Here is a 20,239-nt window from a genome sequence, read left to right as displayed (position 1 = left end):
CACTGGTACAATTATCTGTATAATTCAAGTAACTTTTAGGGGTGCAAGATAAATATTGGCCGATTATTAAGGGTTTGATAACAAGAAACTATGATTCCATTCTTACTGGTCCAATAAGACAGACTGATCTCTGTCCTTGTAAGCAGCGTTCAAAGACCGTTACTGAATTAGTCCGAATAAAAGTTGCACACAGTTATTTACAGTTATTTCTCCACATCCTACTTACACACACACACACGCACACGCACACGCACACGCGCACACACACACACACACACACACACACACACACAACTGTGAGATGAAGAATAAAAGGAGGAAGTGGGCCTCCATCAGAAGGGAAGCAGGAAAGAAACAAGTCAGCATGTGAAGATGCACTCATGATGAACTGCAACCTCAGGGTGAATCTGTTTCCTGCACCCAGAGTTAAAGTTTTAATGTTCAAACAAAAGATGTCACCTATTTTACCGTCTGAAATACATTTTTAAAATTTGTACTCATTTAGAATGCCTTATCAACTTCAGAGACCTTGTTTTTTTGTTGTTGTTTTTTTACATCTAAAATGAACACTGTATAGATTTTTATTTGATATTGTTAATATAATTTTTGCAAACGTTGGCTTAATAGTTTTTCAGTTATAAATTGTATATATTTTAAAGTTTGCTGTTTGTGATCTTGTTTAAAATATTGATGTCAACGCTTTTTTTTTTTTTTTTTGCTAACTAGCCGTTGTTAATTCCTGGTATGTCTTTGGTTATCTGCGTTTTGACTGAGAAAACTATAGATTATCAATTTAAAACATTTATAGTGCCCCCTGTGTCTGAGATAACGTTTTTATAAGGATAATTAAATATCTAATTAAATACACATAGTTAAACACAAACTCTAACCAGGACTTCCTTAAACTGGTTGGTAGGCATGAGGGCGTCACGGATCACAAACTGTATTTGTCGTTTTATAGGTTGAATAATAGTTCAGGTCGCAGTTTATCATTTTTAAGCATTTAATATTCACAGCTGCAGCGGATTTGCTGTTGCAGAGTTTTTTAGTTTGGTGTAAAAGCTCCAATTATTTTTAGCTAATCTCCAACTCTCTTTATTGCATCTACAACTTTATTCAACCTGTTTCATCAGTAAAACATGAAGGTGTTTCGTACCTATCCGGTGTAAGATGATCTTCGGTATCCGAGTAAAATCCATCAGTCTGCGCTGATCCTCCATCTCTTCCTCGATCTTAACGTTGATTTCTTTCAACTCTGTGAATGTTTCTTCAGCAGGAGTTACCTGCTCGTTGATAAACTCTCTCTGAGGCTGAACTGGAGACATTTTTGCAGCAAATATTCACATATTTGCCTAAAACACTAAATCTGCGCGCAGCCGTCTGACAAAGCCAACGCTGCCGTTTGCTCTGTGTCTTTCCATGTGTTTCACTTTGGCTGTACTGAAAAAAAAACTGTAAACGAGTTTCAGTTCTGCTTTTCATTTTCCGCTCTAAGACGCCTTTTTACATACAACTATATTAAATAAATTACAATATTATTGAAAGGTTAATTTATTTCAGTAACTCAATTCACCTGAGTGAAACACGTTATATAAGATAATTACATACAGATGGATGTTTCCAACCGTTTTATTTCGGTTAATTATGAGGAAACACAACATTTAGGATCAGAATATTACATTAAAATCATAATTAAAAATATTATTATTTTTAAAATCTTCTTCCAGGAGATTCTTTTAATCTTATGAAAGAACCATAACATATATAATTTTATTGTTGTTTTTTTTTAAATATGCATTATACATGTATGTATAAACTGTATTTACAAACTGTTTTACTGTTTTAAAAACAGTAAAACAGAATTTAATATTCTTATATCTGGTTGTAGTTCTGTAGATTGTGATTCAGTATTAAAGTTAAACAGCGAACGACTACATATATTTTAGGGGAACACAAAGATTTATTGTTTTGACTTGAAAAGATGGAGAAAAATTGATTGTCTTGTGAGGAAAGGTTCATGTTGCCGAAGATGAGAAATCACTTTAATTAAAGCCATTAAAACAATAAAAGTTTTCCCCCATTTTGTCTGAAGATTAAATTTCAGATACAACAGAGACAGAAGTGGAGGAGGCAATTAACAAATTAAAAAACAATACAGAAATGTGGGTGAGATGCAGCCTTAATGGTTGTTATTTTGTCTGATATTGTTTGTTTATTTGATTTATGCACTGCAACGCATAGTACCATATTTTAATGTGTTTCATCTGGTATACATTGTAGAGACTTCTGAGATACCAGAGACAAATTCAGAAAACATTATTCTCAAAATAAAAAATAAAAAATAGTCTGACGGGCACAACAACAGCTAACAGTGATCATGAAACTAAAAGTATGACTGCGACAAAGGATAAACACACAAGGACTCCAAAAGTTGAAGTCTAAATCTAAATAAGTGGGAAAAGGCTGTTTCTGAACCTGGTGGACCTGCACCGGATGCTGCAGAACCTCTTTCCAGAGGGCAGCAGGGAGAACAGTCCATGGTGGGGGTGTAAGGGGTCACTGACGATGTTTCGGCCTCGGGACACGCAGCGCTGGGATAAAATGTCCTGAATGGAGGGAAGGGGGGCTCTGATGATCCTCTCTGCTGTCCGCACCACTCTCCTCACGTTCTTGGCTCAGAGACCCCTCAGAACCGTCTACTAGGAGGCAGATCTCAAATACACAACAACCCAAAAGGAGTTTTTACAGCTGTGGTGGTCGGTCTGGTGACAGCATAAAGGATCAACTTAAGACATTGGACGACCAGAAAGTTTCCCGAGCTAAATGAGTGGATTAAATCGATGGCGGACACAGCTTCCTATGAAGCCATGCTCAGCAACATGGAAGGGGACAGGGACATGGACCTCTAGGAGCATTCAACCAAACACAGAGGCTACATACAATCAAAACACTTTAGAAATCACAAAATGATTATCAGTTATAAGCAGTTATAATGAGAAAACTATGGGTTATTGATTTAAAATAAACTTATAGTGCACCTTGTGTCTGTCATAAAGTTTTTATCTGCACATGATATAATTAGTCATTAACTTTAACCAGTGCTTCCTTAATCTGGTTGGTAGGCATGAGGGCGTTACAGATCACGAACTGTAATTGTCATATTATATGATGAATAATAGATTCATCAGGTTGCTGTTGATCATTTTTAAGTATTTAATGTTTACAGCTGCGGCAGATTTGTTATTAGAATCTTATAGTTTGGTGTAAAAGCTCTTTGAGTTCAGCGCTCCTTAACCAGTCTGCATCTCTTTAATAAATCTCCAACTTTACTTAACCTGTATCATCAGTAAAACGTGAAGGTGTGTCGTACCATTTCCATTAGCTGAGCGAAATCCTTATAATTAACAGAAATAACAGGCTTGGAAACTCCCGTTTGTGTGTAATTATTCACAGTGAGTGACTAACACTGAAATAAATAAATCTTTCGTCCATGTTCTAAAATATTTAATATAACTGTTGCGAAGAGGCTCAAACAGAAAATTCAAGGTGGAACTAAAAATCGTTTACAGTTTCTTCAGTGCAGCCAAAGTGAAACACGCGGAAAGCTGCGGAGTGCACGGGGTAGAAGGTAGTTTAAAAACAGATTTGGCGTTTTCGGTAAATATTCCCGTGTTTTCAGTGAAAATGTCTTCAGTTCAGCCTCAGAGAGAGTTTATCAACGAGCAGGTAACTCCTGCTGAAGAAACATTCACAGAGTTGAAAGAAATCAACGTTAAGATCGAGGAAGAGATGGAGGATCAGCGCAGACTGATGGATTTTACTCGGATACCGAAGATCATCTTACACCGAATAGGTACGAAAAACCTTCACGTTTTACTGAGGATACAGGTTGAATAAAGTTGGAGATTTATTAAAGAGATGCTGTCTGATTAAGTGCTGAACTTAAAGAGCTTTTACACCAAGCTAAAAGACTAATAAATCCGCCGCAGCTGTAAACATTAAATATTAAAAATAATCAACAGCGACCCGGACTATTCATCATATAACATGACAATTACAGTTTTGTGTACCATCTGTTTGATATGCAATAGAAGCTATTGTTTAGCTTCTTTCTATGTCAAATTAGACAATAAATAAATGACTAGTTATATAAATCAGTTTAAGAGACAGATTAGAAGAATACTGCTTATGGTTGGCAAACATAGATATTTTTCTTTTATTTATTATTATTCAAAATGAAAAGATTTATGCTCCTTTCTTAAGAATCCCAGGGTTTTTCCCCAGTGTATTACAAGTCAGCAAAGCCAGCAGGCTGAGTATTATTTGTTTATTAGTTATAATTTTTCATACACCTTGCCCCATACCTGTCAAGGTTTGGGTTTGAGAATACGGGAAATGTCGCCTGGAGTTGGGGGAGGGCAGGCGAACGAACATAAGATGGAGGTGGAGGGGAGGAAACAGACCAGGGAACAGATGAAGTCCTAGGGGGAAGGGGTCCATTGCATTAAATAAATGACTTAAATAATTTATATCGTTGTCCATTTTCACTTTTCATATTTAATCTTCCAAATTGTCCAATATTCATGTCAAATATTTTCAATAAGATCATTTTGTCGTTATTTTCTGCATGTTAACAATAATCACTCCACTGTTACCAATTCTGCTGCGAATCGCAGGAAAGTAAAGGCTGAGATTTATTCATGCTTTTGAAAGTTTATGTTGAGTGTGTGAGTGGAGCAATGTCTGACAATATCAGTGGGTGAGATTAAAAAACCATTTAGTGTTTTGCGTTAGGCATTTTATGTCACTCTTTAATGTGATATATATCCTGTAGTTACATGGAGGAAGAAAACTTTATGCAATATTTGTCAGAAAGCCACTAAGTCAAGCTATCAGCATCTTGTTTGCTCACCTGGAGGTCAATAATAAAATATTTTGACTCGCATCTATTTCCATTCTGGTCACAAGAACCTTATTGGAAGAGTTAATGTTCATTCTTGTAAGATTGTAATTTTAGAATAACCCAAGAAAATCCTGTTTTGATACATGAAGACATTAAACTGAAGAATTCCGTGTTTGATTGACATTTAAAAGCTTTAATTTTCTCTTTTTTTCCAGATCTCCCACAATGTTGTGTGTTTAAAGAGGAGGAGGTTCTCAATGAAACAGAACCACAGAGGAACCAACTCATCTCTCATGACTCTCCAGAAACTGAGAACCAGGATCAGGAAGGAAGCAATTCTGAAGACCCAGGAAAAAAGAGAAAGGAAGAAGAGAAACAAAAGAAGAAATATGTGAAAACCAAAGAGCAGAATGGAAGAACTGACACTGAAAAACAAAAAAAACACAAGAAAGCTCATGCAAAGCAAAAATTATATTCTTGTAAAATTTGTGATAAAACTTTGTCTCGAAACAATCACATCACGAGACACATGAGCATTCACACAGGTGAGAAGCCTTTTTCTTGTGGGACCTGTGGAAAGAGTTACAGTAAAAGACAGACTTTATTTCGGCACATGAGAATTCACACAGGTGAGAAACCTTTCTCTTGTGGGACCTGTGGAAAGAGCTTCTTCCATAAAGGCAGTTTAAATGTACACATGAGAATTCACACAGGTGAGAAGCCTTTCTCTTGTGGGACCTGTGGAAAGAGCTTCTTCCGTAAAGACATTTTAAATGTACACATGAAAATTCACACAGGTGAGAAGCCTTTCTCTTGTGGGACCTGTGGAAAAAGTTTCACCCAAAAAGGCAGTTTAATTGTACACATGAGAATTCACACAGGTGAGAAGCCTTTCTGTTGTGGGACCTGTGGAAAAAGTTACAGTGATAGAGGGACTTTAACTGAGCACATGAGAATTCACACAGGTGAGAAGCCTTTCTCTTGTGGGAACTGTGGAAAATGTTTCCATAATAGCAGTAATTTAACTCAGCACATGAGAATTCACACAGCTGAGAAGCCTTTCTCTTGTGGGACCTGTGGAAAAAGTTTCATCCAAAAAGGCAGTTTAATTGTACACATGAGAATTCACACAGGTGAGAAGCCTTTTTCTTGTGGGACCTGTGGAAAGAGTTACAGTGAAAGACGGACTTTATCTCGGCACATGAGAATTCACACAGCTGAGAAGCCTTTCTCTTGTGGGACCTGTGGAAAATGTTTCAATAATAGAAGTATTTTAACTCACCACATGAGCATTCACTCAGACTAGAAGCTTTAGGAACGAAACATATTCGATTCATTTTTTTGCATCCGATACAAAAGAAAATTTGTTTAAACAGCAAGTAGAAAATGTTAAAGTCAACAGATTCTTGCAGGCTGCTAGTGATTCACTGTGACTGTGTCTTTCACTGTCTGACCAAGATAAACCTGAGGTCTACTTTTACCTACCAGCTTGTTTTTCATAATCCAGTTTGTTGTTTTAATTCTCAGTCGTATTTGTACTTAATATTCTCATCAGTATTCCGTTAGACACTGAAGTGAAAGAGAGGAACACATTCAGACAGGATTCATTTCTGTGCATTTCAGTTTTCATGGAGTTCTGTACCATGTGGAATAATTGAGTTTATCTTTTACATTTTTGACGTTACTCTGTATGACTGGATGTAAAATACTTTAGAAATGGAAGCAGTGAAATGTTCTTGTTTTTCCATAAATAAAACTCTGTGATGTTTGAAAAAATCTCAAAAATAATTTTGATCTGGTCAGATTTTGATTTAGAGCTAACCACAGAGAGGTTTTTATTTTCCTAAATTTGTGTCATTGTTATACCTTGATATGAGAAGCAATGTATATTATTCAAAAGGTATGTTTAAATCTTCACTAGTATTTTGAGCAGAATATGCTTTTCAATAAATGTTGATTTGAATAAATATTGATGGATTATTCAGTGATTGTCATCGTCATTAACTGTTGCCATATTTTTAAATGTCAGCTTTAAGTAAAGCATCTAAAGATCCTTGCAATAACAATAAAACATGAGTTTGTACATGAATTTAATTTTTTCTTTTCTACAATATCAAAATTTAATACAATTTAAAAAAAATACATTCAGTAAATTTTACAAAATTAAAAGTATTTTTTTTATTAATTAGTCTAATTTAATATTCTAATCTCAAATGTAATGTTTTCATTAGTTATTAATTAATTTTTCATTGTCAGAAACTACGTCTTTATGGACTTATCATGAACCTTTCAGTTATTACTGTATCCAGATATGACATTGTAGACGATCTACAGTATTGTAATGTGACACAAAACAAACCAGAAATCTCTTTTGCGTTTGAAGGATATTTAAAAAATAAACCATCAAAAATCCATTAGTTAATCAACTCGCCCAAAGCCTTCTGTTGGATCATTGCTCCAGTTTGTATGTAATTATTCTCAGTGAGTGATTAACTTTCGGTCATATTCTAAAATATTTAATACAATTATGTTGAGAGGAGGCTCAAAGCGGAAAGATGGAACTAAAAATCGTTTACAGTTTCTTCAGTGCAGCCAAAGTGAAACACGGAAAGCTACGGAGCGCACGAGGTAGCATTAGCTCCTTTTAGAAGGTAGTTTGAAAACAGGTTTGGTGATTTTGGTAAATATTTCCGTGTTTTCAGTAAAAATGTCTTCAGTTCAGCCTCAGAGAGAGTTTATCAACGAGCAGGTAACTCCTGCTGAAGAAACATTCACAGAGTTGAAAGAAATCAACGTTAAGATCGAGGAAGAGATGGAGGATCAGCGCAGACTGATGGATTTTACTCGGATACCGAAGATCATCTTACACCGGATAGGTACGAAAAACCTTCACGTTTTACTGATTAATCAGGTTAAAGAGAGTTTTTAGACAAATATTTAATTGTTGTGTTCGGAAAACCTATTTAAAGAATCCGCTCAAATTGTAAATATTAATAGAATGATCAAGCTTGACCAGAACTGTTTACTATTCATCATATAATATCTAAATTACAGTTTGCAATTACAGATTCAGGAACCGGCTAAAGGGCGATTATAACAGAATTAAAGCTTCTTCAGTCACAACAGAGGCTCAGATTTCTTAGCTGAACATTTTCTGTTCAGATTTCTTTTGCACCAAACAATAACTGAATAACAGCAACAGCTATTTGTAACCTCGATACCAAAATCAACAGGAAAGTGACAAAAGACAAAACTAGATTCAGTTTAAGGGATCCACGGTTACGATTGACAGCGTGGCAGTATCTAAAATTACACCAGTCAGTCGCATTATGATAAACAATTACGCAGGTAAAGTTAGCCTTCCTGTGTTTTCTCTGTAGACTCCAGTACTGAATGAACCTAATGACGTCATCATAAAAATGGCGACCATCATGGTTGAAAAATCTAACAAAAGACGTACATTTTAGAAGTAATTATGAGTTTTGGCATATCACAAACACAATATTTTAGTTTATAGGAAAATTAAAACATATTTAGGCCAAGTTGTTCAACTAATCCTGGGTCTCTTAAACGTTCTTCAAAATAAGTCCTCTCAAGAATAAATAAAATAATAAATAAAAGCATGGTTTATTGGGGGACGGCATTATTAATTATAAAATAATATTCAGTGCAAGTAGCCTGCATCTTCTTTGAAGGGGTGCAGTAAAGGACCTAGATAATGGATAGGTGGGCGCTGGCCCAAAAAAGCTTGAGAAACACTGAGCTAAATAGTAACATAATTAGATATAACACAGATGTAATGATGGTAGAAATGCTAGAGTTCATCTGTAATTAAATAAATGCACTAAAATGTACCAAAACTTTGGGCTCCATTCGCTGCTCTCTGCTTCATGTTGTCACGGTTGCTTAGCATCATAAGTTACACTAAAGTTGGTTAATTAATCAATTATTTTGTTAATCTTAAAGCTGGATTGAAAGCGTCTCCGTTGTTCAGAGAGTTTTGTTTGTGGAGGACATTTATTTCTGAAAGATTTCTAGGTTTATAGTTTTTGCATTTAAAGTCGGCAGAGCAGTCCACTTAAATGACCTCAACGTACCTGAACATGAGAACACCCGGACAAAATCATAGCAAAACATTATGACACAACACCAACAGAGCGAATTTAAACACTCACCACAATGGACATGTTTGGAGCAAACTAGTAGATATCTTGGGATGTAATATCAAGACGTCTCACTGCTGATACCCAGGGCATTCGTCTCCTTTTCGTTAGCTCCGATAGCTTAGCCCCCTTGTGTTTTTTCCAGGCAGGAAAACAGTGAAGTGAAAGTCCGTTTTCCATCTTTTTACTGTTTCAGTCGTGTGATCAGACATTACATCCAATAACGCAGCTCATTATTGGATGTAATAACGTACCATTATTTGTTAATGGTTTGTACCATTGCTAAAGTTCACACCATTGCTAAATAATTTTATCTTTGAGACCTTATGTTTATGGCCCCTCAAGATGGCGCTCATATCCCTACGTCTAGAGCAGTGACGTCACGTTTCAAAGTTCTATTGACAGAAGTGAGAGCGTTGCGCAATACAAACATCCAGCCAAAGCCCATTGAGCTACATAGTAATAAAATAATTCAACTTTTTTGCATCAACATAAAAAGCCTGAGATATAACACGTCTGTAACTATGGTAGAAAGGCTAGAGTTCCTCTGTAATTAAATAAGTTCACTAAAACGTAGCAAAACATTGAGCTCCATTCGCTGCTCTCTGCTTCATGCTGTCACAGTTGCTTAGCAACACAAGTTACATTGAAGTTGGGGTGTGAACAACTGGTGAAGGCTGGACCCGTCCGAATTCAGAGCAGTGTGATCACCACATGATTTTCTTAAATCAGCTACATAACATCATGACATAGAAGGTAGATCATCATAAAATGTATCAACAGCTGTATGACATCCTGACTTGGTGGTTAACCAGTCAGACCATCATCAATGAACAGGAGGCGTGTTTCATAGTGGACTGCAGTCACTACACTGTGGAACCATGACAATGCATTTATATCCATCCAGTTATCACTAAAAACAATTTATTGAATTATCTCTTGTATCTTGTCACATGTGCTGAACTTTCAGCTCCTCTTATTGTGCATCTGTACTCAATGAATGTAAGCTATTCTGACAGAATAACAACCCAAATTTAAATTAAAGCAGGTCAGTGTTAGCCCCGCCCAAAGCCCCGCCCTCCACTTTGATTGGGGAATTATTTTATGGTGACACTGCAGAAACTGGAACCAGGTGATATTAATAATAATCAAAACAATTAAATGGATATTTGATAATTGTCTTGACTGGCTGCTTAGTTTCCATTTTAATAATGTAATGACATATTTTATAAGTTGTGTATTAAATAAACTCTTTAGATAATTATATCATTGTCCCTTTTCTTCTTTCATATTTAATCTTCCAAATTGTCCAAAATTCATGTCAAATATTTTCAATAGGATCATTTTGCCATTATTTTCTGCATGTTAACAATAATCACCCCACTGTTACAAGTTCTGCTGCAAATCGCAGAAAAGTAAAGTCTGAGATTTATTCATGCTTTTGAAAGTTTGTGTTGAGTGTGTGAGTGAAGCAATGTCTAACAATATCAATGGGTGAGATTAAAAAACCCTTTAGTGTTTTGCATTTAGTGTTAGGCATTTTATGTCACTCTTTAATGTGATATATATCCTGTAGCTACATGGAGGAAGAAAACTTTATGTAATATTTGTCAGGAAGCCTCACGGATTAAGCTATCAACATCTTGTTTGCTCACCTGGAGGTCAATAATATAATATTTTGACTCGCATCAAATTCCATTCTGGTCAGAAGAACCTCATTGGTTGAGTTAATTTTCATTCTTGTAAGATTGTAATTTTATAATAATCCAAGAAAATCCTGTTTTGATGCATCAGGATATTAAAGTGAGTTATTCCTTGTTTATTGACATTTAAACATTTTTGTTTTGTCTTTTTGTCCAGATCTCCCACAATGCTGTGCGTTTAAAGAGGAGGAGGTTTTCAATGAAACAGAACCACAGAGGAACCAACTCATCTCTCATGACTCTCCAGAAACTGAGAACCAGGATCAGGAAGGAAGCAATTCTGAAAACCCAGGAAAAAATAGAAAGGCAGAGAAGAAACAAAAGGAGAAATATAAGAAAACCAAAGGGCAGAAAGGAAGAACCGACACTGAAAAACAAAAAACACACAAGAAAGATCACGCAGGGCAAAAATTATATTCTTGTAAAATTTATGATAAAACTTTGTCTCGACACAATCGCATCATGAGACACATGAAAATTCACACAGGTGAGAAACCTTTCTCTTGTGGGTCCTGTGGAAAGAAGTTCAGTGAAAGATGTACTTTAACTGATCACATGAAAATTCACACGGGTGAGAAACCTTTCTCCTGTGGATCCTGTGGAAAGAGTTTTTCTCGAAAACACCATCTACATTCTCATATGAGAATTCACACAGGTGAGAAGCCTTTCTCCTGTGGGTCCTGTGGAAAGAAGTTCAGTGAAAGATGTACTTTATCTCGGCACATGAGAATTCACACAGGTGAGAAGCCTTTTTCCTGTGGGTCCTGTGGAAAGAGTTTCATCCAAAAAGGCAGTTTAAATGTACACATGAGAATTCACACAGGTGAGAAGCCTTTTTCCTGTGGGTCCTGTGGAAAGAGTTTCATCCAAAAAGGCAATTTAAATGTACACATGAAAATTCACACAGGTGAGAAGCCTTTTTCCTGTGGGTCCTGTGGAAAGAGTTTTTCTCGAAAACACTGTGTACATTCTCATATGAGAATTCACACAGGTGAGAAACCTTTCTCTTGTGGATCCTGTGGAAAGAGTTTTTCTCAAAAACACTATCTACATTCTCATATGAAAATTCACACAGGTGAGAAGCCTTTTTCCTGTGGGTCCTGTGGAAAGAGTTTTTCTCGAAAACACTGTGTACATTCTCATATGAGAATTCACACAGGTGAGAAACCTTTCTCCTGTGGATCCTGTGGAAAGAGTTTTTCTCAAAAACACTATCTACATTCTCACATGAAAATTCACACAGGTGAGAAGCCTTTCTGTTGTGGGACCTGTGGAAAATGTTTCAATAATAGAAGTAATTTAACTCATCACATGAGAATTCACTCAGACTAGAAGCTTTAGGAACGAAACATATTCGATCCATTTTTTGCATCCGATACAAAAGAAAATTTGTTTAAACAGCAAGTAGAAAATGTTAAAGTCAACAGATTCTTGCAGGCTGCTAGTGATTCACTGTGACTGTGTCTTTCACTCTGACCAAGATCAACCTGAGGTCTACTTTTACCTACCAGATTGTTTTCCTTGATCCAGTTTTTTGTTTTAATTCTCAGTCGTATTTGTATTTAATGTTCTCATCAGTATCCCATTAGATACTGAAGTTAAAGAGAGGAACACATTCAGAAAGGATTCATTTCTGTGCATTTCAGTTTTCATTGAGTTCTGTACATTGTAGAATAATTGAGTTTATCTTTTACCTTTTTGACGTTTCTGTGTATGACTGGATGTAAAATACTGTAGAAATGGAACCAGTGAAATGTTCTTGTTTTCCCATAAATTAAACTCTGATGTTTGAAAAAATCTCAAAAATAATTTTGATCTGGTCAGATTTTGATTTAGAGCTAACCACAGAGAGGTTGTTATTTTCCAAAATATTTGTCATTGTTATACTTTGTTATGAGAAGCAAAGTATATTATTAAAAAGCTATGTTTAAATCTTCAACTGTCTTCTCACATCTTGTCTCTTCACTGACCTTTCATGTTTTCACTTCTTTTTTGGCAACATGAACCTTTTTTTCACAACACAGTCAATTATTCTCCATCGTTATGAGTAAAAACAACAAATCTCTGTGTTCCTCTGTAATATATTTATTCATTTATTGTTTAACTTCAAAACTGAATGCTATTCACAAAATACAAAACTATAACATTAGACTCTGTTTTACAAGCTGAAACGATCACACACAAGAAATTAGAATATACCTTCTAATATGGTTCTTTTGTACGATTAAAATTATCTTTTGATAACTGACTCGAAGCGCACATTTTTAAGTATATATTTTTTTATTAGTGTCACAATGATGTAATATTCTAATTATAAGTATTGTGTTCCCATTAGTTGCAGAAAATCCTCATAATTAACCGAAATAAAAGGCTTGGAAACTCCAGTTTGTGTGTAATTATTCTCAGTGACTGATTAACTTTCGGTCATATTCTAAAATATTTAATACAATTATGTTGAGAGGAGGCTCAAAGCGGAAAGGTGGAACTAAAAATCGTTTACCGTTTCTTCAGTGCAGCCAAAGTGAAACACGGAAAGCTACGGAGCGCACGAGGTAGCATTAGCTCCTTTTAGAAGGTAGTTTGAAAACAGGTTTGGTGATTTTGGTAAATATTTCCGTGTTTGCGGTAAAAATGTCTTCAGTTCAGCCTCAGAGAGCGTTTATCAACGAGCAGGTAACTCCTGCTGAAGAAACATTCACAGAGTTGAAAGAAATCAACGTTAAGATCGAGAAAGAGATGGAGGATCAGCGCAGACTGATGGATTTTACTCGGATACCGAAGATCATCTTACACCGGATAGGTACGAAAAACCTTCATGTTTTACTGATTAATCAGGTTAAAGAGAGTTTTTAGACAAATATTTAATCGTTGTGTTCGGAAAACCTATTTAAAGAATCCGCTCAAATTGTAAATATTAATAGAATGATCAAGCTTGACCAGAACTGTTTACTATTCATCATATAATATCTAAATTACAGTTTGCAATTACAGATTCAGGAACCGGCTAAAGGGCGATTATAACAGAATTAAAGCTTCTTCAGTCACAACAGAGGCTCAGATTTCTTAGCTGAACATTTTCTGTTCAGATTTCTTTTGCACCAAACAATAACTGAATAACAGCAACAGCTATGTGTAACCTCGATACCAAAATCAACAGGAAAGTGACAAAAGACAAAACTAGATTCAGTTTAAGGGATCCACGGTTACGATTGACAGCGTGGCAGTATCTAAAATTACACCAGTCAGTCGCATTATGATAAACAATTACGCAGGTAAAGTTAGCCTTCCTGTGTTTTCTCTGTAGACTCCAGTACTGAATGAACCTAATGACGTCATCATAAAAATGGCGACCATCATGGTTGAAAAATCTAACAAAAGACGTACATTTTAGAAGTAATTATGAGTTTTGGCATATCACAAACACAATATTTTAGTTTATAGGAAAATTAAAACATATTTAGGCCAAGTTGTTCAACTAATCCTGGGTCTCTTAAACGTTCTTCAAAATAAGTCCTCTCAAGAATAAATAAAATAATAAATAAAAGCATGGTTTATTGGGGGACGGCATTATTAATTATAAAATAATATTCAATGCAAGTAGCCTACATCTTCTTTGAAGGGGTGCAGTAAAGGACCTAGATAATGGATAGGGGGGCGCTGGCCCAAAAAAGCTTGAGAAACACTGAGCTAAATAGTAACATAATTAGATATAACACAGATGTAATGATGGTAGAAATGCTAGAGTTCATCTGAAATTAAATAAATGCACTAAAATGTACCAAAACTTTGGGCTCCATTCGCTGCTCTCTGCTTCATGTTGTCACGGTTGCTTAGCATCATAAGTTACACTAAAGTTGGGGTGTGAACAACTGGTGAAGGCTGGACCCGTCTGAATTCAGAGCTGCTGACTTCTGGGACTCGTGTCCAGGTCCTTTGAAGGATGCTGGTGTTCTGTCAGATGGTCATACGTGTAGCAGAAACTGAGGGCTGTAAATATACGGTGTGATCACCATATGCGTTTCAGGGTTTCCCCCAGTGTATTTTTACTAGCCCCCCCACTTTTTTAAAAGTTGATAAATGGAGGGTAGGGGAGTTCTTAATTAATTAATTATTTTGTTAATCTTACAGCTGGATTGCAAGCGTCTCCGTTGTTCAGAGAGTTTCGTTTGTGGAGGACATTTATTTCTGAAAGATTTCTAGGTTTATAGTTTTTGCATTTAAAGTCAGCAGAGCAGTCCACTTAAATGACCTCAACGTAACTGAACATGAGTACCCCCGGACAAAATCATAGCAAAACATATGTCACAACACCAACAGAGCGAATTTAAACACTCACCACAATGGACATGTCTGGAGCAAACTAGTAGATATCTTGGGATGTAATATCAAGACGTCTCACTGCTGATACCCAGGGCATTCGTCTATTTTTCGTTAGCTCTGATAGCTTAGCCCCCTTGTGTTTTTTCCAGGCAGGAAAACAGTCAAATGAAAGTCCGTTTTCCATCTTTTTACCGTTTCAGTTGTGTGATCGGACATTACATCCAATAACGCAGCTCATTATTGGATGTAATAACATACCATTATTCGTTAATGGTTTGTACCATTGCTAAATAATTTTAAGTAACTTGGATTCAAAGTATCTTTGAGACCTTCGATTTTGTCAGTTATGTTTATGGCCCCTCAAGATGGCGCTCATATCCCTACGTCTAGAGCAGTGACGTCACGTTCCAAAGCTCTATTGACAGAAGTGAGAGAGTTGCGCAATACAAACATCCAGCCAAAGCCCATTGAGCTACATAGTAATAACATAATTCAACTTTTTTTGCATGAACATAAAAAGCCTGAGATATAACACGTCTGCAACTATGGTAGAAATGCTAGAGTTCCTCTCTAATTAAATAAGTTCACTAAAATGTAGCAAAGCATTGAGCTCCATTCGCTGCTCTCTACTTCATGCTGTCACAGTTGCTTAGCAACACAAGTTACAATGAAGTTGGGGTGTGAACAACTGGTGAAGGCTGGACCCGTCCGAATTCAGAGCAGTGTGATCACCACATGATTTTCTTAAATCAGCTACATAACATCATAACATAGAAGGTAGATCATCATAAAATGTATCAACAGCTGTATGACATCCTGACTTGGTGGTTAACCAGTCAGACCATCATCAAGGAACAGGAGGCGTGTTTCATAGTGGACTGCAGTCACTACACTGTGGAACCATGACAATGCATTTATATCCATCCAGTTATCACTAAAAACAATTTATTGAATTATCTCTTGTATCTTGTCACATGTGCTGAACTTTCAGCTCCTCTTATTGTGCATCTGTACTCAATGAATGTAAGCTATTCTGACAGAATAACAACCCAAATTTAAATTAAAGCAGGTCAGTGTTAGCCCCGCCCAAAGCCCCGCCCTCCACTTTGATTGGGGAATTATTTTATGGTGACACTGCAGAAACTGGAACCAGGTGATATTAATAGTAATCAAAACAATTAAATGGATATTTGATAATTGTCTTGACTGGCTGCTTAGTTTCCATTTTAATAATGTAATGACATATTTAATAACTTGTATATTAAATAAACTCTTTAAATAATTATATCATTGTCCCTTTTCACCTTTCATATTTAGTCTTCCAAATTGTCCAAAATTCATGTCAAATATTTTCAATAGGATCATTTTGCCATTATTTTCTGCATGTTAACAATAATCACTCCACTGTTACCAGTTCTGCTGCAAATCGCAGAAAAGTAAAGTCTGAGATTTATTCATGCTTTTGAAAGTTTGTGTTGAGTGTGTGAGTGGATCAATGTCTGACATTATCAGTGGGTGAGATTAAAAAACCATTTAGTATTTTGCATTTAGTGTTAGGCATTTTATGTCACTCTTTAATGTGATATATATCCTGTAGCTACATGGAGGAAGAAAACTTTATGCAATATTTGTCAGAAAGCCACTAAGTCAAGCAATCACCATCTTGTTTGCTCACCTGGAGGTCAATAATATTATATTTTGACTCGCATCTATTTCCATTCTGGTCAGAAGAACCTCATTGGTTGAGTTAATTTTCATTCTTGTAAGATTGTAATTTTATAATAATCCAAGAAAATCCTGTTTTGATGCATCAGGATATTAAAGTGAATTATTCCTTGTTTGATTGACATTTAAACGTTTTTGTTTTGTCTTTTTGTCCAGATCTCCCACAATGCTGTGCGTTTAAAGAGGAGGAGGTTCTCAATGAAACAGAACCACAGAAGAACCAACTCATCTCTGATGACTCTCCAGAAACTGAGAACCAGGAACAGGAAGGAAGCAATTCTGAAAACCCAGGAAAAAAGAGAAAGGCAGAAACGAAACAAAAGGAGAAATATAAGAAAACCAAAGAGCAGAAAGGAAGAACCGACACTGAAAAACAAAAAACACACAAGAAAGCTCACACAGGGCAAAAATTATATTCTTGTAAAATTTATGATAAAACGTTGTCTCGACACAATCGCATCATGAGACACATGAGAATTCACACAGGTGAGAAGCCTTTTTCCTGTGGGTCCTGTGGAAAGAGTTTTTCTCAAAAACACCATCTACATTCTCATATGAGGACTCACACAGGTGAGAAGCCTTTCTCCTGTGGGTCCTGTGGAAAGAAGTTCAGTCAAAGATGTACTTTATCTCGGCACATGAGAATTCACACAGGTGAGAAACATTTCTCCTGTGGATCCTGTGGAAAGAGTTTTTCTCAAAAACACTCTCTACATACTCATATGAGAATTCACACAGGTGAGAAGCCTTTCTCCTGTGGGTCCTGTGGAAAGAAGTTCAGTCAAAGATGTACTTTATCTCGGCACATGAGAATTCACACAGGTGAGAAGCCTTTTTCCTGTGGGTCCTGTGAAAAGAGTTTTTCTGAAAAACACCTTCTACATTCTCATATGAGAATTCACACAGGTGAGAAGCGTTTTTCCTGTGGGTCCTGTGGAAAAAGTTTTTCTCAAAAACACTATCTACATTCTCATATGAGAATTCACACAGGTGAGAAGCCTTTCTCCTGTGGCTCCTGTGGAAAGAAGTTCAATGAAAGATGTACTTTATCTCTGCACATGAGAATTCACACAGGTGAGAAGCCTTTTTCCTGTGGGTCCTGTGGAAAGAGTTTTTCTCGAAAACACCTTCTACATTCTCATATGAGAATTCACACAGGTGAGAAACCTTTCTCCTGTGCGTCCTGTGGAAAGAAGTTCAGTGAAAGATGTACTTTATCTCGGCACATGAGAATTCACACAGGTGAGAAGCCTTTTTCCTGTGGATCCTGTGGAAAGAGTTTTTCTCGAAAAAACCTTCTAAATTCTCATATGAGAATTCACACAGGTGAGAAGCCTTTCTCCTGTGCGTCCTGTGGAAAGAAGTTCAGTGAAAGACAGAATTTAACTGTTCACATTAGAATTCACACAGGTGAGAAGCCTTTCTCCTGTGCGTCCTGTGGAAAGAAGTTCAGTGAAAGACGGACTTTAACTGTTCACATTAGAATTCACACAGGTGAGAAGCCTTTTTCCTGTGGGTCCTGTGGAAAGAGTTTTTCTCGAAAACACCTTCTACATTCTCATATGAGAATTCACACAGGTGAGAAGCCTTTCTCCTGTGGGATCTGTGGAAAGAATTACAGTGAAAGATGTACTTTATCTCAGCACATGAGGATTCACTCAGACTAGAAGCTTTAGGAACGAAACATATTCGATTCATTTTTTTGCATCCGATACAAAGGAAAATTTGTTTAAACACAAGTATAAAATGTTAAAGTCAACAGATTCTTGCAGGCTGCTAGTGATTCGCTGTGACTGTGTCTTTAACTGTCTGACCAAGATCAACCTGAGGTCTACTTTTACCTACCAGATTGTTTTCTTTCATCCAGTTTTTAGTTTTACCTCTCAGTCGTATTTGTACTTAAGTTCCCATCAGTATCCCATTAGATACTGAAGTTAAAGAGAGGAACACATTCAGACAGGATTCATTTCTGTGCATTTCAGTTTTCATGGAGTTCTGTACCATGTAGAATAATTGAGTTTATCTTTTACATTTTTGACGTTTCTGTGTATGACTGGATGTAAAATACTTTAGAAGTAGAAGCAGTGAAATGTTCTTGTTTTTCCATAAATAAAACTCTATAATGTTTGTTTGAAAAAAAAATCCTCATTAATAATTTTGATCTGGTCAGATTTTGATTTAGAGCTAACCATAGAGAGGTTTTTATTTTCCCAAATTTTTGTCATTGTTATACTTTGTTATGAGAAGCAAAGTATGTTATCAAAAAGGTATGTTTAAATCTTCACTAGTATTTTGAGCAGAATATGTTTTTTAATAAATGTTAACTTGAAATAATATTGATGCATAATTCAGTGATTGTCATCGTCATTAACTGTTGCCATATTTTTAAATGTCAGCTTTAAGTAAAGCATCTAAAGATCCTTGCAATAACAATAAAACATGAGTTTTTACACAAATTGAATTTTTCATTTCTTCAAAATCAAAATTTGAGACGTATTTAATACATATTAGTCTGATTTAATATTCTAATCTCAAATGTAATGTTTTCATTGGTTATTAATTTTTCATTGTCAGAAACTACATCTTTATGGACGTTTCATGAACCTTTCGGTTACTGAATCCAGAGATAACATTGCAGACGATCTACAATACTGTAATGTGACACAAAACAAACCAGAAATCTCTTTTGCATTTGAAGGATATTTAAAAAATAAACCATCAAAATCCATAAGTTAATCAACTCGCCCAATTCCTTCTGTTGGATTATTGATCCTTTTCAGTTTTGTAGTCAAATTGTTGATTTTATGGCTTTAATTAAAGTGATCTGTTTAATAAATATATCAGACATAAAAACAGGCCAAGAATTTGTCAAAATGACCAGAATATTTTTATTGTTTTGATGCTTTAATTAAAGTGATCTGTCTTCTCACATCTTGTCTCTTCACTGACCTTTCATGTTTTCACTTCTTTTTTGGCAACATGAACCTTTTTTTCACAACACAGTCAATTATTCTCCATCTTTACGAGTCAAAACAACAAATCTCTGCGTTCCTCTATAATATATGTATTCATTTATTGTTTAACTTCAAAACTGAATGCTTTTCACAAAATACAAAACTATAACATTAGACTCTGTTTTACAAGCTGAAACGATCACACACAAGAAATTAGAATATACCTTCTAATATGGTTCTTTTGTACGATTAAAAGTATCTTTTGATAACTGACTCCAAGCACACATTTTTAAGTATATATATTTTTTTATTAATGTCACAATGATGTAATATTCTAATTATAAATGCTGTGTTCCCATTAGTTGCAGAAAATCCTCATAATTAACCGAAATAAAAGGCTTGGAAACTCCAGTTTGTGTGTAATTATTCACAGTGATTGATTAACTTTCGGTCATATTCTAAAATATTTAA

The 20,239-nt window shown here is 35.7% G+C and overlaps 4 protein-coding genes across 5 annotated transcripts in view; 3 read left to right on the top strand and 1 right to left on the bottom strand.

The window, feature by feature from the left end:
• LOC122820963 (gastrula zinc finger protein XlCGF57.1-like) overlaps positions 1 to 1,410 on the bottom strand; it is a 247,297-nt gene extending 245,887 nt beyond the window's left edge. The window contains exon 1 of the mRNA XM_044098720.1: positions 1,157 to 1,410. Within this exon, the coding sequence (XP_043954655.1) occupies positions 1,157 to 1,325 (169 nt within the window). The 5' untranslated portion in view covers positions 1,326 to 1,410. The remainder of the gene's footprint in view (positions 1 to 1,156) is intronic.
• A 2,148-nt stretch (positions 1,411 to 3,558) lies between these two features.
• Positions 3,559 to 6,949, top strand: LOC122821013 (gastrula zinc finger protein XlCGF8.2DB-like). Of its 2 annotated transcripts, XM_044098809.1 has the most exons (3): positions 3,559 to 3,853; positions 5,119 to 5,868; positions 5,953 to 6,949. In XM_044098809.1, the coding sequence occupies exons 1-3, from the start codon at positions 3,685 to 3,687 to the stop codon at positions 6,207 to 6,209; spliced, it is 1,176 nt and encodes a 391-aa protein (XP_043954744.1). In that variant the 5' UTR covers positions 3,559 to 3,684; the 3' UTR covers positions 6,210 to 6,949. The 2 variants fall into 2 exon arrangements, with proteins under 2 accessions (XP_043954744.1, XP_043954743.1); XM_044098808.1 differs by having other exon boundaries at positions 5,119 to 6,949.
• A 494-nt stretch (positions 6,950 to 7,443) lies between these two features.
• On the top strand, positions 7,444 to 13,016 carry LOC122821016 (gastrula zinc finger protein XlCGF8.2DB-like). The gene is made up of 3 exons (XM_044098816.1): positions 7,444 to 7,779; positions 10,927 to 11,508; positions 11,677 to 13,016. The coding sequence occupies exons 1-3, from the start codon at positions 7,611 to 7,613 to the stop codon at positions 12,099 to 12,101; spliced, it is 1,176 nt and encodes a 391-aa protein (XP_043954751.1). The 5' UTR covers positions 7,444 to 7,610; the 3' UTR covers positions 12,102 to 13,016.
• A 251-nt stretch (positions 13,017 to 13,267) lies between these two features.
• Positions 13,268 to 19,144, top strand: LOC122821020 (gastrula zinc finger protein XlCGF8.2DB-like). Its single transcript, XM_044098822.1, has 3 exons — positions 13,268 to 13,569; positions 16,971 to 17,284; positions 17,873 to 19,144. Exons 1-3 carry the CDS (start codon positions 13,401 to 13,403, stop codon positions 18,479 to 18,481), a joined length of 1,092 nt encoding a protein of 363 aa, XP_043954757.1. The 5' UTR covers positions 13,268 to 13,400; the 3' UTR covers positions 18,482 to 19,144.
• The last annotated feature ends 1,095 nt before the right edge of the window (positions 19,145 to 20,239 follow it).

Source organism: Gambusia affinis, linkage group LG18, assembly GCF_019740435.1.
Source record: "Gambusia affinis linkage group LG18, SWU_Gaff_1.0, whole genome shotgun sequence".
NCBI lineage: Eukaryota > Metazoa > Chordata > Actinopteri > Cyprinodontiformes > Poeciliidae > Gambusia > Gambusia affinis.
This window is presented reverse-complemented; position numbering and strand designations above follow the sequence as displayed.